General features: G+C 39.0%; 1 protein-coding gene across 7 annotated transcripts in view; it reads left to right on the top strand.

Annotated features, from left to right (window-relative positions):
* RBMS1 (RNA binding motif single stranded interacting protein 1) overlaps positions 1-18,542 on the top strand; it is a 249,968-nt gene that overhangs the window by 223,896 nt on the left and 7,530 nt on the right. For 4 of the 7 annotated variants that reach the window (XM_066344957.1, XM_066344956.1, XM_066344959.1 and 1 more), the window contains exons 7-11: positions 10,951-11,066; positions 11,926-11,975; positions 12,102-12,195; positions 14,637-14,684; positions 15,585-15,635. In XM_066344957.1, the coding sequence (XP_066201054.1) occupies positions 10,951-11,066; positions 11,926-11,975; positions 12,102-12,195; positions 14,637-14,684; positions 15,585-15,635 (359 nt within the window). The remainder of the gene's footprint in view (positions 1-10,950; positions 11,067-11,925; positions 11,976-12,101; positions 12,196-14,636; positions 14,685-15,584; positions 15,636-18,542) is intronic. The other 3 variants (XM_066344960.1, XM_066344962.1, XM_066344961.1) reach the window with 3 other exon arrangements.

Genomic DNA, 18,542 nt, shown 5'->3' with positions numbered 1-18,542 from the left:
GATCAGTGCTGTCTGCATGTGTGGCATTGCCTGCTACAGGTTGTGCAACCGTAGTTTAAGCTTTTGGAGGTGCATGTTCCTCTTGGTTCTGATGAACAAGAAAATAACTTGACCGTCTCGGATAATAAGAAGAGAATCTGACCTGAAATATCTCACCTAGCCACCTCCAGAAAAATTGATAACACTTTTGAAATCCTTAAGTTGAAATCATTAAAGGAAAGGCTCCATATAGTTTCTTGCATGTTAATCAGTTGAGGAGGTTTGAAAAATAGGCAGCATGATCAGAAAGAAAGCTAATAAGAGTTGCTGAGTTGGGTTGGCTTTCCTCAGCTGATGGAGTAGCTTCTGCTGAGGGCAGTTAACATTTCAGAGAACGTTGATTGGGGTAAAGTCTGGGCACATCCTTTAAAAACCCAAAAGACTAATTCATGAAGGGGAAATTCAGCTTAGAATACTCTGCATATTTAATAAAATAAATTGATTAACTTTATATATATTTCTATATCACTCTAACACAGGAATTTATCTTAAATTGTAAATCATTTGTTAGAACTTTCTTCATTTTTGCTTTGTGCAGTAAGGTAAAACATTGCTAACTGAAAAGTGACCGTACAGAAGTTAAGGGTTGATAGTTCATATTAACTTTTGAAACTTAATATACCCAAACTTACCTACTGATCATAGTTATATTACTGGTATTTGTGGCATTTCCTTTTCTGCATGTCAGTCCTCCTCGATGGATCCCTTCTAAAAAGAGCAGTCAGAGAGGCCAAGACTGGTCTGTAGAATAAACTGATGTCGCGTAGCATCTCCCAGTTTTTAACCAGAACCTAGGTGTTCGGCTCTGAAGTGCAAACTAGAGACTATTCCCGGGTTTGGGATATACCATAGGATGTGCCAGTCAAATAAGAGCCTCTTATTTTGTAACAAGTGTGTGCACACTTAAACACAAGTGGGTCATGAGAGATCTGGGAGTGTTTTAATTTTTCGATTTCAAAATCTGACTGAAATCGCCTAACCCTTGGCTCAGTTTAATAGTATCTTAAAGAAACTTTCACATAGTTGCTTTCCTGGAGCACATGGTACAATCTTTGTAATGACTAAGATATCAAAAACTTACAGGATTCCGCTTTTTGATGCCACCCATGTGCTTGGAGCAGCAGTTGGAAAAAAAAATTGAGCTGTTCCTGTGTCAGAAGTATTTTGCTTCTGGATAGTAATTTTATTTAAAATAAACATTCTAAAAACAGTGCTCTGTCCCATAAATGGTTAAATGGGTTTCCATAGATTGGATACACTGTCGTCCCATTAAACTGCAAGACTCTTTTATCCACCACTGTATCCCTAGTTCTTAACACTATACCTTATACATAGTAAACACTAAAAAAATTTTTTTCCTGTCTGAATAGCTCGATTGGTTAGAGCAGTGGTAGTCAACCTGGTCCCTACCAACTTTCATGGTGGGCGGTAGCGGAGCAACCAAAGTATAAATAAAAAGATAGATTTAACTATAGTAAGTTGTTTTATAAAGATTTATTCTGCCAAACTTAGTAAAACTCAGACATAAAGTACTTGGTAAGTAATTATTATTATATGCTATATCTTGCTGTAACTCTGCTTCATAAATTTTATAAAGTAAAGTTACTTCCCTACTTTATAAATCACTATTACTGTGGAACTGGTGGGTGGTTAGAAAACTTTACTACTAACAGAGATACAAAAGTGGGCAGTAGGTATATAAAGGTTGACTACCCCTGGGTAGTCATCATCCCAAAGCGCAGAGGTTGCCAGTTCGATCCCCGGTCAGGGCACACACAGGTGCAGATCGGTGTTCCTGTCTCTCTCTCACCCTCTCCCTTCTGCTTTCCTAAAATAAATAAAAATTTTAAAAACTATTCAATTGTTAATAAACTGAATTTTTTATTAATTTTAATGGGATGACATTGATAAATCAGGATACATATGTTCAGAGAAAACATCTCCAGTTTATTTTGACGTTTCATTATGTTGCATTCCCATCACCCAAAGTCAAATTGTCTTTTCATCACCTTCTATTTGGTTTTCTTTGTGCTTCCCCACTCTCCTCCCCCCTTCCGTAACCATCACACTCTTGTCCATGTCTCTGAGTCTCATTTTTATGTTCCATCTATGTATAAAATCATATAGTTCTTAGTTTTTCTGATTTACTTATTTCACTCAGTATAATGTTATCAAGGTACATCCATGTTGTAAATGATCTGATGTCATCATTTTCTATGGCTGAGTAGTATTCCATAGTATATATGTACCAATGCTTTTTAATCCACTCCTCCACTGACAGACACTTGGGCTGTTTCTAGATCTTCGCTGTTGTGAACAATGCTGCAATAAACATGGGGGTGCATTTCTTCTTTTCAAACAGTGCTATGGTGTTCTTGGGGTATATTCCTAAAAGTGGGATGGCTGGGTCAAAAGGCAGTTCAATTTTTAATTTCTTGAGGAATCTCCATACTGTTTTCCACAGTGGCTGCACCAGTCTGCATTCCCACCAGCAGTGCAGGAGGGTTCCCTTTCTCCACATTCTTGCCAGCATTTATACTGTGTTGTTTTGTTGATGAGCGCCATTCTGGCTGGTGTGAGGTGATATCTCATTGTGTTTTTAATTTGCATTTTTCTCATGATCAGTGATGTTGAGCATTTTTTCATATGCCTATTGGCCATCTGTATGTCCTCTTTGGAGAAGTGTCTATTCATTTCTTTTGCCCATTTTTTGATTGGATTGTTTGTCTTCCTGGTATTGAGTTTTAAAAATTCTTTATAAATTTTGGTTACTAACCCTTTATCAGACATATTGTCGAATATGTTCTCCCATTGTGCAGTTTGTCTTTTTATTCTGTTCTTATTGTCTTTAGCTGTGCAAAAAGCTTTTTAATTTGATATAGTCCCATTTGTTTATTCTGTCTTTTATTTCACTTGCCTGTGGAGATAAATCAGCAAATATATTGCTGTGAGAGATGTCAGAGAGCTTACTGCCTATGTTTTATTCTAAGATACTTATGGTTTCACGGCTTACATTTAAGTCTTTTATCCATTTTGAGTTTATTTTTGTGAATGGTGTAAGTTGGTGATCTAGGTTCATTTTTTTTGCAGGTAGATGTCCAATTTTCCTAACACCATTTGTTAAAGAGGCTGTCTTTACTTCAGTGTATGCTCTTACCTCCTTTGTCAAATATCAGCTGTCCATAAAGGTGTGGGTTTATTTCTGGGTTCTCCATTCTGTTCCATTGATCTATGTGCCTGTTCTTATGCCAGTACCAGGCTGTTTTGAGTACAGTGGCCTTGTAGTATAACTTGATATCTGGAAGTGTGATACCTCCCACTTTATTCTTCCTTTTCAAGATTGCTGAGGCTATTCATATTCTTTTTTGGTTCCATATAAATTTTTGGAATATTTCTTCTATATCTTTGAAGTATGTCATTGGTATTTTAATTGGTATTGCATTGAATTTATAAATTGCTTTGGGTATAGACATTTTAATGATGTTTATTCTTCCTAACCATGAGCACAGTATATGCTTCCACTTGTTTGTATCTTCCTTGATTTCTTTTATCAATGTTTTATAATTTTCCGAGTACAAGTCTTTAATCTCCTTGGTTAAATTTACTCCTAGGTACTTTTTTTGTTGTTGTTGCAATAGTGAATGGGATTGTTTCCTTAACTTCTCTTTCTGACAGTTCATTGTTAGTGTATAAAAATGCCTCTGATTTCTGAGTATTAATTTTATATCCTGCTACCTTGCTGAATTCATTTATCAGGTCCAGTAGTTTTTTGACTGAGACTAGGGTTTTCTATATACAATATCATATCATCTGCAAATAATGATAGTTTTACTTCTTCTTTTCCAATTTGGATGCCTTTTATTTCTTCTTCTTATCTGATTATTGTGGCTAGGACTTCCAGAACTATGTTGAATAAGAGTGGTGAAAGGGGGCACCCCTGCCTTGTTCCTGATCCTAAGGGGATTGCTTTTAATTTTTGCCCATTGAGTATGATGTTGGCTGTGGGTTTGTCATAGATGGTCTTTATCATGTTGAGGTATATTCCCTGTATTCCCGCTTTGTTGAGAGTTTTGATCATGAATGGGTGCTGGATTTTATCAAATGCTTTTTCTGCATCTATTGAAATTATCATGTGGTTTTTCTCCTACCTTTTGTTTATGTGATGAATCACATTGATTGATTTGCAAACATTCTACCAGCCTTGCCTCCCAGAGAATAAATCCCACTTGATCATGATGTATGATTTTTTTTTCATATATTACTGGTTTTGGTTTGCTAAGATTTTGTTGAGGATTTTAGCATCTAGATTCATCAGGGATACTGGCCTATAATTTTCTTTCTTTGTGTTGTCTTTGCCTGGTTTTGGAATCAGAATTATGCTCGCCTCATAAAAGGAGCTTGGAAGCCTTCCTTCCTCTTGAATTTTTTGAAATAGCTTGAGAAGGATAGGAGTTCTTTGAATATTTGGTAGAATTCACTTGTGAAGCCATCAGGCCCAGGGCTTTTCTTTGTTGGGACTTTTTTGATAACTGTTTCGATCTCATTTGTTGTAATTGGTCTGTTTAGGTTTTTTGATTTTTCCAGATTAAGTTTTGGAAGATTATATGTTTGAAGGAATTTGTCCATTTCATCTAGGTTGTCTAGTTTTTTGGCATACAGTTCTTCATAATATTTTTTACAATATTTTGTATTTCTGTTGTGACAGTTGTTATTTCTTCACTCTCATTTCTAATTTTACTTATTTGAGTCCTCTCTCTTTTTTTCTTGGTCAGTCTGGTTAAAGGTTCATCGATCTTGTTTACCTTTTCAAAGAACCAGCTCCTGGTTTCATTGATCCTCTGTATTGTTTCTTTAGTTTCTATGTCATTTATTCCCACTCTGATATTTATTATTTCCTTCCTTCTACTACTTCTAGGCTTTATTTGATGTTCTTTTTCTAGTTCTTTTAGATGCAGGGTCAAGTTGTTTATTTGAGCTTTTTCTTGCTTCTTATGGGATACCTGTAATGCTATGAACTTCCCTCTCAGGACTGCTTTTGCTGTGTCTCATAAATTTTGAGTTGATGTATGCTCATTATCATTCGTTTCTGGAATTTTTAAATTTCTTCTTTGATCTCATTGTTAACCTATTTGTTATTTAATAACATGCCATTTAGTTTCCAAGTGTTTGAGTATTTTTCAGTTTTTCTGTTTGTTGATTTCTGGTTTCATGCCATTGTAATCAGAGAAAATGCTTTGATATGATTTTAGTCTTCTTAAATTTGTTGAGACCACTTTTGTGCCCTAACATGTGGTCTATCCTAGAGAATGTACCATGAGCACTTGAAAAGAATGTATATTCTGTTGCTTTAGGGTGAAAGGTTCTGAAGATATCTATTAAATCGAGTTGATCTAGTGTGTCCTTTAAGTCTGCTGTTTCTTTGTTAATTTTCTTTCTTGAGGATCTATCTAGTGAGGTTAGTGGGGTATTGAAATCCCCTACTATTATAGTATTGTTTTTGATCTCGCTCTTTATATCCATCAAAGTCTGCTTTATATACTTAGGTGCTCCTATATTAGGTGCATAGATATTTATAACAGTTATATCTTCCTGTTGGATTGTTCCCGTTATCATTATGTAGTGACCTTCTTTATCTCTTATTATAGACTTTGTTTTCAAGTCCATTTTTTCTGATATAAATATTGCTACCCCAGCTTTTTTTTTCATTTCCTTTTGCCTGAAATATTTTTTTCCATCCTTTTACCTTCAGTCTGTGTGCACCTTTTGTTTTAAGGTGTGTCTCTTGTAGACAGCATATGTACGGGTCCTGTTTTCTTATCCATGTACCTACGCTATCTTTTTTGATCAGATCATTTAATCCATTTACATTTAAGGTTATTATTGATATGTAGTTGTTTATTATTGCCATTTTATTCTTTAAAGCTGTATTCCTCTTTTGCTATATTCTTTTTCCCCTTTGATCTGTTTACAATAGGTCCCTTAGCATTTCTTGCAGCATTGGTTTGGTTGTAGTGAATTCCTTGAGGTTTTTTTTTTGTCTGGGAAACTTTTTATTTCTCCTTCAATTTTAAACAATAGCCTTGCTGGATAAAGAAGTCTTGGTTGTAGGCTCTTTTTCTGCATTACTTTGAATATTTCTTGCCATTCCCTTCTGGCCTCAAGTGTTTCTGTTGAGAAGTCGGATGTCATCCTTATGGGGTTCCTTTGTAGTTGATAGCCTTTTTTTCTCTAGCAGCTTTTAATATTTTTTATCGCTTAGCTTTGGTATTTTAATTATGATGTGTCAGTGTAGATTTCTTTGGGTTTGTCTTTAATGGAGTTCTCTGTGCTTCTTGAACTTGTGAGACTTTTTCCTACATTAATTTATGGAAGTTTTCAGCTATGATATGATTGAACAAAGTCTCTATCCCTTGTTCTTTCTCTTCTTCTTCAGGAACCCCTATGATGCAGATGTTATTTCTCTTCATGTTGTCACAGAACTCTCTTAGAGTTTCCTCAGACTCTTTGAGTCTCTCTTCTTTTTTCTGTTCTGCTTCTGTGCCTTCGTTTATCTTGTCCTCTAACTCACTGATTCAATCCTCATCTTCATCCATCCTGCTTTTAATTCCTTTCCATGTGGTCTTCATTTCTGATATTGTATTTGTCATTTCTGACTGATTCTTTTTTATAATTTCAATGTCCTTTTTTATATTTGCTATCTCTTTATTTAGGTGTTCATAATGACCATTTATTGTTCTAAGATCTTTGAGCATCCTAACAATCGTTACTTTAAACTCTGTATCTGGTAATTTGGTTATATCTGACTCATTCAGGTCCTTTTCTGGGTATTTCTCTTGATTTATTTGTGTTGTATTTCTCTGTCTTTTCATTTTGTCTGTGTAGAAGAAGGTTTTGGCCACTGGAGTTCAATGGGTGTGGCCTCTGTGTTCCCTAGGTGTGGTCTGTCTGCAGGCCTGCCACCCCCCTCTGCCGCCACTGCTTAGGGTATTTGGGTATGGGAATTTCGGGTGCCAGCCCCCTGGGGCTGTTGCTGCGGTTTCTGCCTCTCCTCTGCGGGAGGGGCTGTGATCATTGCCTGGGTCTACAAGCCCCAGTGGGTGGGTTTATGCACTGCACCCAGGCTGGAAGCCTGGGCAGGGAAGACAGGGATGAGTACCTTTGCTCAGCTGCAGGTTTCTACCTGATTCCGGGCTTTCACCCAGGCCCCTGCAGGAGGACCCTGCTTACAGGTTAGCTGCAAGCCTCGGCTCTGCTGGCCGGGTGGAGCTGCATGTCCACACTCAGTCATGGGACTCCGCCTGCTCTGGGTTTTTGCCCCACCCCTGCAGGAGCTGGCTTGTGTGTTGGGCAACAAGCCTCGGTTCTGTGGTCAGGGGAGGCAGCAAGCTTGTGCGTCCTTGCTCAGCATCGGGTCTCCGCCTTTTCTTGGGCTCCCGCCCTTCCCCCGCAGGCAGGATTAGAGGAGGGCCCGCAGCTGGGCCTGACCACTTTCCCGGCTCCCCTCTGCCCGCACTGGGCTAGACTGAGCTCACGCTGAGCCTCAATCATGGCCAGCCAGTTTCCACCACCGCCCGCCCTCTCGCGAGCCCTCAGCAGTGTGAGTGGGGACGCTGCAGCTCAGACCCTAACACTCCATACTGTAGTCCCGGAAGCTCCCTCCTTCTAAGCGACTCTGCTCTGAGTGCCCCAGGAGAGCTTGTTTGGCTGGTGTCCTGCTTCCCTTTGCTGGTATTGCTGGTTCCAGGGGAAATATTCACTTCAGATTTGGGGAGGGACTCGTCCCAGAGATTAGGGTGGCTGTCGCTCAAAGTGTTTCTCCCTGTGCCTCCTAGATTACACTCTCTTCCTGCTACTCCGGCCCTCTCCTCTCTCCCCGTCCCCTGGAGCCCCAGGTGAGTGGTTGTGAGGGAGGTTTTCTGCCTGGTTCCTTTAAGAAGAATCCTGGGTCTAAGAAATCAGTCTCTTTCTCACAAACAGTATCCTGTCTTGTTTCCAGCTGAATATTGTCCGTACGCCTCTTCTAGGCTCTGGGGCTACAGGCTGGGGCTTTGTTCCTGGGACTCAGGACCCTCCCCTCTCCACTAAACTCACTTCCCACCACGCAAGTCTCTCCGAGCTGCCATTCGCTCTGGGGAGCTGGGCAGCCCTCTCCGCGATTCCACTTTTCCTACCAGTCTTGGTGTGGCTTCTTCAGTGTTCCTTGGTTGAAGAGTCCCCTTAGTTTAGTACAAAGTTGGTTTTTCCAGATGATGGTTCTTAAAATTAAGTTGTAATCAATCCACTTTGGTTCTGGGAGGTGGAAGTTGGTACGTCCGCCTACTCCATCGCCATCTTGCTGCTCTCCCAAAGAGAATTTTAATAGCGGAAAGAAGCTGTTACGATTTGATAGTGCTTCATACTGGGGCACTCTGTGATTTGAGCAGGCTTATTGTTGCCTGAGATTATTTCTCTATGACAGGTGGTAGCCTAGATGAATGAAATGTGTTGGGAGCTCTTACCATGGATAGGGATGCATGGTCTTTAAACAAATGTGGCATTTCAGCATTCACCAGACATTGCTACCAACTGCTTCATTCACACCAACCCGCTTAGGCATCCTGTAATGAACTTCCAGAATGAGTCCATCCTGGTCAGTTTCTTTCTCTGGAAGAAATGACACTAATGGAGGAAAATGGTTTATTTGCATTACTCTATTTCATTTGAATTACTTTTCTTTCTTTTTTAATTTAAATGTCAGAAGAGGAGCTAGTCTTTATAATTCCCTTAGATAAAAGCATCCCCTTCAAATGAAGTCCCACAAAGTGCCAGCACCACTGAATTTATTACCCCTCTCTTGCTCTGTGAGGTTATTGGAAGGCAAAATCCTAAAACCTCAGCTGTCATTGAAGAAAATGTTTAATTCTATAAGGACTTGTCTTTATCTGCGGAGAGTGATATCTTGCAACCTTTTGTCTGAGTTCTCTATTTGTGCTTGGATGTCAAGGTGAGACATCCAAGGTCACAGCCAGTGGACCCTCCATATTCTCAGCAGGGTTTGCTCTCTACCCCCTCCTTTGCCTTGAGGTCTGTGGTCTCTTGGCCCTAGTTTCCATCTGTCCCTAAATGGCCCAGATGTAGAATTAACAGCATCATCAGTGATCGGAGAGCTCTCTTGCTTCATTGCATCCATTTACATATTTTGCCTTCCCTGACTGTTGGAAAGGGTAGAAATTTCCAAAAGCGAAAAAGAAAAAGAGAGTAGCTCATCTACTGTCTAGGATTTGGCCCTAGTCCATCTTCCCTCACACCCAGTTTTCCTTAAGTGGAAGTTCCTTGTCAGATAAGCCTGAGGGGTGTGGGATGTGGTGGGAGTCAGAAGGAAAACAATGGACCCCTTTGTGAAAGGTAGGGCCAGGGCTCCCTGTATTCTCACCAGACACCTCACCGTTTTGCTCACCTCTTAGTACCTACAGTAGAGTCGTCATTCAGAAGTGCCCTCACATTCCCACCTGTCCTCTGGAGTGGGTCACACCTGGGTCAGGAGAAGAGTGTGTCAAACGGCAGCCTAGGCAGCGCACCCAGAAGGAATTATTACTGTTGGATTTTTTGTTGTGTTTTGTATTTTGGCAGAGAAGTGTTGAGAGACACTATTGCTTCCACCCTGTTATTAGTGGGTGGATAATAAGTGATACCAAATAAGAGATGAATTAGGATAATAAGAGGCAGAGGAGAAAGGGGTAAAATTTCCCCAAGTAATATTTTTCTCTTCATGGTTATTTAACTTTGAAACAGTACTTGAAAGTAGTAATCATGGTTCTGTGGTAGACAAAGGACAGAATGTGAGAACCAGACAGGAAGGTGTGATTATCTTTATTGCATTAACTAGAAACATATAGGAACATGCCCCATTTTCAGGAATACACTGCTATATCCATTATGGAAAGGTGAAGAAGAGTCATGGGTGGCCTGCTCTGCTGTCGCCTTTCATTTTTTCTTCTGTCTCTCTCTCTCTCTCTCTCTCTCTCTCTCTCTCAGCTAATGTGTATGTATCCCTGTGAGAGTGTCTGCATCTTTTGCTTTCCTCTGTTTCTTGAGTTGTTCTTGGGATCATCTTCTCATATGGACATATAGTAAAGCAACACTGCATGGAACGATTAAAGGCACAGAAGATCTTTTAAGTAGGGTGTTCATGTGTTTCCTTCATTGTCACGACAGCTATATTCAATACTGTGTACCAAAAATAAACAAAGGAGACCTATTTGATTCATTCATTGACTGAACCAAGATGTAATAAACACCTACAATTCTTACGCACTGAGGATACAGTGATGTCAAAACAGATCTCTCTGCCCCCTGTGGATCTTGCACTCCGGAGAGGAAACACACACACACACACACACACACACACACACACACACACACACACACACAACCAGACTTGCCAATTGTTAAAAATGCTATGAATGAAAATACATGTGAGGTTGTAAAGGGGAACTTGTTTTCTTCTGGGGAAGCGAAGGCTTCTCAGAGGAATTACATGGGAAGCTATGGGCACATGTTTAAGGTGGAGGAGAGGATGGCACAACCATATTTACATTTGAAAATTTATAGAGGTGGAATTGGAGAGGGCCTCGAGTGAAAAAACAGAAGTGTACCTGCACTTAAAGACATGGCAGAAGTGAATCAAAAGATTTCTATGCTTCCTCAGAATAGTTCTTTAAATGTTTTCATTACACTCTGGTTTGAAAAGAATAATTAACAAATTTTTCACTAGTGAATAATCTTATAAGGGTCTGAGTAAACTTTTGCTTTAAAGTGTTCTGTCAGTCCCCAGATAGCACTCACACTGCCCCTGTTAAAAAAGTTGTTATATTTTGTCATGCGTATACACACATAATTTTGGTTTCATGTAATTTCTCCCTGTTCATTCAGCTCCTACAGAACCTTTATTGTGTAAGTTTGCGGATGGAGGACAGAAGAAGAGACAGAATCCTAACAAATACATCCCCAATGGAAGACCGTGGCATAGAGAAGGAGAGGTGAGACTTGTAAGTCCTTTCCTGAAACTTTAGTGTGGGTGTATCATTGTGAAAGCCTGTGTGACTGGTTACACAAGTGTGGTCTTAACTTGGCTGCCACACTTCTAGCATAGGTGCCAGAATGATAACTTTACGATCCAGATAATGTCAAATACTACTCTTCCCAGTAGATGTGGTGCTAAGAGAGGGATGCTTCGCCAGATGGAGAGATAGATGGTGGAAACAGCTCTGTTTACAAATTAACTACCCATAAACTGAAAGGGCATTTCAAATGTCATTGATTCTTAGAGAGGTTTATATTTATAATATTTGAAAGTCATTCTAAATAACATTATTGAAATGAAGTATATATTTGTCATTGAGGGGTTTTGTTTTTGTTTTTGTTTTTTTGGGGGGTTGCCTAATTCCTTTGAATGTTCTTTGAAAAAAGAAAAAAAGATTAATTCCTTAATAAAAAATGTTAGACCTCTATTTCTCTGTGTTTGTTTATTTTCAATGAATTTTTTTAAGTAACCTACTGGTCCAAGAATGTCTAGGGAAGAGCTGTTCAGTCGATGTGTCCCAGAATCTGTCCAGTGATACCCACTAGCCACATGTGGCTTTAGAACACTTGAAATGTGGCTTGTATGGTGAAGGGACTCAATTTTTATTTAATTTTAAATAACTGCATGTGATTACTGATTACTCTATGGGACAGGGCAGCTCTAGAATTTAATTCTCATATTGGAGTTTATAACTGTCTTAACAGAAATTCTAAATTTTGTCAAAGGTGCTAAATTTTCATTGTTTTATGTTGCCATAAATCTAAGAAATGGAATTTTTTGATCGTGCCCTTGCAGATATTTCTCTTTCTTTTTCGTTCCCATAGGCTGGAATGGCACTTACTTACGACCCAACCACAGCTGCTCTACAGAATGGGTACGTCATTAAGACAAATACATAATGGCTTCAGGGAAAACGTGAAGGTGGAAAACATCAGACTTTTGTTCCATGGAATATTCTCTTTAAAGGATTACTTAATAAAGGCTTTTGTGTTTGTTCTAGATTTTACCCAACACCATACAGTATTGCTACAAACCGAATGATCACTCAAACTTCTATTACACCTTATATTGCATCTCCTGTATCTGCCTACCAGGTTTGTACCATTAGGATTCCCCAAACGTATGACAACTTGCTGACCATGAATCACTGCTACATTTTTGTGTGACTGAAAATTTTGAACATTTGTAATAAAATTTAAGATGTTATGCAGCTTGGCTACCCGCTTTAGAATAAGCTGCTTTTTACTTGACAGAGTGATTTACTTTTCATGTAAAATAGATTGTAAAATGGAAAAATGTTTGTCAGTTGACTTTGAAATCATAGTGCTTTAGAATTGGGATGAACCCCAATATTTCCTCCACAGTGAGCCCTGCTGTCAGACACCGGGTGTCCCAGAAATTGAAACTTAAAGAGAATTGGCACCAGATGAAATACAGAGTAGGTGTGCACACCTGCCTTTTTCTCCTCATCAGCAGGAACTAACCGTAGAGCAAGTAAACGTGCTAGTAAATAAAGCTGTGTCTCCATTAGGTAACATTAAGTGAACAATACAGTGAGATGTTAGGCCAAAAAAAAAGAAAAAAAGAGGTCACTCCCTGTTTAGGTTGTTTTTGTGAGGAAACATCATCTTAAAATAAATTCCCAACTTAGAAGCAAGATCTCATTAAGCACCTGTTGTAATATTGATTTGGTTTTATTTCAGGGTTAGCTCCTGTTCTTCACGAACCCAGTGGTATGCATGCATTTCTCTTCCTTTAGCAGAGTGCCTCTAACAGGATTGCTGCATTGGCCCAGACAGGAGCATTGTAACGAGTTCTGTTCCAGACATGTAGGAATATAGTTCTCTTTTGTTGACTGTTGAGATCCTATGTGACTAAACTTTGTGTGTTCTTGTTTATAAAACAATTTAATTAGATGTTGTAGCCCTGATTTTTGGGGTTAGGGGGTTGCAATATCTAATAACTATTTATTTTACTTCTGTAAACCTCAGTTTCCTCATCTTTAAAATGGGGATAATAATAGTTTCTATATCATAGGCTTGTTGTAAGAACTAAATGAGAGTATCTATGAAGCTTGGCACATTATCCTGGCATATCATTAGTACTCAATAAATGTTAACTATGATTATTATCATTAACTTGTAGGTTTAGGTGACTGATGAGAATCTATTATACTTTTTAAAAAAATATGGTCAACATAAGCAATATCATAAAGGTGGTTCTATTTAAAAACGTAAAAGTAGCTTTGACTAACAGAGTAGCGATGAAATGCACTAAACTTGAAGTTTTCTGACAGCATCACAGCCTCCCTCCGCTTCTAGGCTTCTAGGTTCTTTCTCCTCCTTTCTCTGAGTTGTCTCTTATTTTTTTGTTCTTTTATCTCTCTGGGTTGTATGTTGCCTGTGCTGGTGTTTCAGTCTGCTGGACATAATATTCACTAATTTAATGCCTCTTTAATTATGTTGGACTTAAGATTTCTATGTTTTCCTTGCCTATGTAAAACTCAGATCTGCTCTAGTGCCTTTTCCCTAATTAACAATTCCTGTATCTGATATTGAAAGGTAGTCTTCCTTCTTAACTGCCTGAAGTTGGAACCCTCTGCCATTCATGGATGTCACTAAAAATAGATAAAACTAAGGCAAATGAAACATTGTGCATATTCATTTGAATGTATGCTGCTACAGATATATTACAGCTATTAATGCATCTCGCCACCACCTCTTTTCTGTAAAAGCAACGAACATTTTGGCCACAGAACTATTTCATAGAATAAAAAAAAAAAGGTAGAATAGTGTTGGAAACAGATTTGATATACCGAACTGCAAACAGCACTTCATTTCAAAGGCCTGATGTTTTCTCCTAGGTATTCTGTGTCTCCCTAAGGTACACGTGGAATTTTTTTCATTTGCCTGACACTCAGTGCCATAACCTCAAAGATTGATTCTGACCCCTTAAGTTCCGGGGCCCACGAGGGTCAGCAGATAAGCTTTAAGTGGTTTTTCTGTGGTTCCCTTAAATGTTTGCAAAATATTGCTTATGTATATGCAGTTAGTTGGGGATTATTTCTCTCATCAGGTTTTCAAAGGGCTCCGTGACCCAAACAAGGGTAAAGAACCAAGGATGAAAACGTCATAGAACATAGATTATTATTCCCATTTTATAGTTAGGGGAAAATGAGGACTAGTCATTGACAGCAGCTGATTTGCTGCTTAAGAAAGAAAATTGGGTTAGAGGTCATAGCTTCCTAACCCCATAATGCTATATTAGATTATTAAGACCACTGAAGCATACAAAAAATGGGAGCATCTGGCCCAAATTGAGGTCAGTAGAGAGCTGCTCGCCTCCCCATGATTGATTCAGTGAAGGCCTTGTACTTGTGTTGGAGTGGGCCTTTCTCCACTCAACCACCATTTGCTTATTGGGTTTGAGAAATTGGCATCTGCAAGAAACCACCAACACCCCGATGGGGAAAGGCCGCAGTCCAGATAACTGAAATGTTAACAAGGCAGAAGCACTTAACTTTGGTCTGCCTTAGGTGGCAAAGGAAACCAGAGAAAACAAGTATCGGGGCTCTGCTATCAAGGTAAATCATAATACATTCTTCCCCCATGACTCTTCCCCATATCCTCTCTATAGAACCTTTGACGTTAACAGTAGGGGATAAGACACTGGAGGGTTTTGTTCTTAAAACTTAGAGACTGAAACTTAGTCTAAAAATTACATAATCTCAGGGAAGCTCTGGGCATCGAGAAACGGACTGTTTTGGGGGTTTGTTTTTTCTCTTGAATGGCAGGCTTCTTTCTTTCCTGCCACAGAACCTGACTCTCCCATCTTACTTCGCAGTCCAGAGGGTCTACTGTGTGGATGCCCTGTTGACTGCAGATGTTAAGATCTAGTTACTAAAGTCTCATTTTCTAAATCTGAATTTCAGATTTTTATTTTCCACACTAACTAGAAATTGTTGACCACCAAACAAGATTTCTAAAACCTAATTACCTGGGTATCAAAGATTAAATTTGATTATTCTTTTTAAATAAGCACATGCTTTATGGATTAGTTTCTAATAAGATGTGCTGGAATTAATTTCCATTCACCTGTATTCCTGAAGCACCTAGTTCATACCTTGAAGGTAGCACATTACCGTGTAGATTTGGATTGTTTACTTGTTTATCTCCCTTGCTTAGACAGTAAATTTCTTGAGGGTGGGGCCCATGACTTATTCACCATTTTCTCTTTGGTGCCTGATACTCAATAAATACTTCTTGAGTGGGCAAATGGAACTTGGTTTTAAATAATCATTTCATCCAATTCAGAGTGACCAGTTTGCCAAGAACTCTAACTACCTTAATAGTCTTTTTAATCTTTGATAGTATTGTTTCCTTATTTTCCTTCTGTAGACTTTAACATGATTAAAAGAGTTCTAGAGAAATAGGTAGCCTTCCAATGGAAATAAATGTTTCTTTCAAAATCCTCCTTGTTCCAGGTGCAAAGTCCTTCTTGGATGCAACCTCAACCATATATCCTACAGCACCCTGTGAGTCTTCCTCTTAATGGCCATTTACTTTGCAAGTAAACCATGTATATATTAAAAACATTCTCTGGGTTGAAACCATTTGCCAAAGGTGGTATAGGATTTGGGAAATTTTAAGCATGCAATATGAGAATGTACAAGCTTGTTAGAAAACTCTCACTCACCTTTGTCGTAAAACAGTTTGGTAGTTGACAATAGGTTATAATTGCAATCTTTCAGAATTTAAAATATATTATACTGAAGACAGGGCACCATTTCCTTCCTCATACCATTTCTGTAGGAGATCATTAAATTGAGTTTTTTTTACTTTAAAATATTTTTTAATTGTAAGGTTAAGTTGCTAATTTTTAAGAGTACTTGGGATGAAACCTCATTTTTTACATTCTGTAAATATAAAGTGTCCAAAATTGATCTAGAGATTTTTATCAGTTATTTATAGCCTCTCCATAGAAACTTTAAATACAAAAGTAGTAACACCTTTTTTAGTAAATACAAGTGATTTCTTTTGTATATGAGCATTTGTTGCACTTATGTATACATTATATTTTTTGATTGAGTTACTTTACCTTATTAGCATATTTTAATATTTTTTCAAAAGTACATAAAATCCAGTTTGTTGAATTAAAACATGGGTTTAAAAAGTTGACAAATAAAGAATAGAGAAAAAAATCATACCAAAGAAAAGGGGCCAGAGGTGCCCAGCACAGTGACCTTTGTGCTTTCCAGGGGAAGGCCACGCCTCTGGTCCCAACCTTTCTTGTAACTAATGCAAAATGGGACTCTTGATAAGCAATACAGTCCACAGTATTTATAAGATAAAAATAGATCAGTTGCTTGGGAAAAGCACGCTATTCTTGGCCTTATGATGAGAGGGAGTTTTACCCAGAACACCTAAAGAGAACACTACATAATGTGAGATCATGTGTAGAAACAGCAGTCCAGGGACAAGTTCTGAATGGAATGTTGCTCAGGTGACATCAAAGAAGCAAAGAAAACATGGTTAGTTGCTAACACAGGAGAACTCTGGGCTGTGTGTCTGTATAAACACATACACATACGTTTCTCTATGCACACATATATCCACAGACTCACACATTACCTACTCATGTAGGGTGCACATTTACACCCACACACACAGAAACACTCGTGGCCCTCTGTGTCCCTGGTACTTTGTGCCATCCTATTGTGCAATGCTGGAAATGAACTCACTTTTCATGTGGGGGTTTCCTCATCTAGTAGTTCCTACAGATGAATGGGAAAGGGAGCAGGAAACTCCTTCAGAATATTTTGGGCTTCTGAGTCATTTCCATGTTACCACACACTTTTTGATGATGCACTATTTTTTTTTTTTTTTTTCCGAAGCTGGAAACAGGGAGGCAGTCAGACAGACTCCCGCATGCACCTGACCGGGATCCACCCAGCATGCCCACCAGGGGGTGATGCTCTGTCCCTCTGGGGCGTCGCTCTGTTGCATCCAGAGCCATCCTAGTGCCTGAGGCAGAGGCCACAGAGCCATCCTCAGCGCCCGGGCCATCTTTGCTCCAATGGAGCCTCGGCTGCGGGAGGGGAAGAGAGAGACAGAGAGGAAGGAGAGGGGGAGGAGTGGAGAAGCAGATGAGCGCTTCTCCTGTGTGCCCTGGCTGGGAATCGAACCTGGGACTCCTGCACGCCAGGCGGACGCTCTACCACTGAGCCAACCAGCCAGGGCGATGATGCACGATTAAAAAGAAATTTTTTTCTTATCAAATGTATTAACAACAAACTATTTCTGACATACACCTGTATTTTCTTGACAAATTTTAGAGACAGAGCTGCACATACCTCAGTGTAATGCTTTAAGGCGTCGGGAGTGTGCAGCCAGCTCCTGCCTGAGGATCCGTTTCCTTTCCCCGCCCCACTCTAGGCTGCCCACAGCCAGAATCCTAGCGCGCCTGCGCCACAGGCTCTGCTCCCAGTTGTGTGTCCTAATTTCAGTAAATCACAGTGTATTTTTAAAATGTCCGATAGAACAATACCAAAAACTGTGCATTAATTGTGTAGTGTTAGAATAATTGTATTCTCAGGTAATTGGGTGATTGCAAAAGTGGGTGGAATGGCATAATCCAGAAGAATATGATGTCGGATAAATTAGCGAAAATGTAAAAATCCAGAAATCGAATTAATTAAATTTTGCTTTAGGCAATCAGTGTACATAATCATTAAAAATGACGATAATGATAGTTACGCAGTAGGTTAGGTAAATATTTATAATGGAATGTTAAGTTTAAAGCAGAAACCTAGGGTGTGGGATTGTTCGTGTACCCTCTCTGCCACTCTGTGAAACACGCCAGGGTCAGAATCCGGGCAGCAGTGCCCTGGCGATGCGAGTGGGGGTGTCTGAAAGGCAGATTGCATGAGGACTGATTTTTTTTCATCTCTTCTGCTTTTTTTTTTAACTTTATTTTACTTTTAATGACCAGAATTGTTTTTAAAAAAATGAAACCAAAGAATCTGAAATTGGTTTATTCATTACATCTGAATCAATTTCCCTCCCCAACCCCAGATCGTAGTTGAAAGTGCTGGGAAACAGAAAAATGTGATCTTGATCCTAACAGCCTGATCTTGAATTAAGTGACTATCTATATAGAACATTTTTAAAACAAAACAATGTATTTATAATATTCAATTTAGTATATAATTTTTGGCCACATAAAAACATCAACTGTCATTTCATGTAAAAAATAATTAATTAAGCCTTTTGTAAACCTAGCCAGCCAGACAGTTTGCCTTTTCTGTTAGAGCTCCTCCCGCTGAACTAGCTTGCTGTACAGTTCAGTGAAGGTAAAGGCAGAGGTGTTTAAGACAGGATTTCTGTGAAGTGAGTGCTCTTGAAAAAGTCTCAGGAAGGACACTCTGGAAGATTTTAAGGAA

This window comes from Saccopteryx leptura, chromosome 7 (genome assembly GCF_036850995.1).
Source record: "Saccopteryx leptura isolate mSacLep1 chromosome 7, mSacLep1_pri_phased_curated, whole genome shotgun sequence".
Classification (NCBI taxonomy): domain Eukaryota; kingdom Metazoa; phylum Chordata; class Mammalia; order Chiroptera; family Emballonuridae; genus Saccopteryx; species Saccopteryx leptura.
This window is presented reverse-complemented; position numbering and strand designations above follow the sequence as displayed.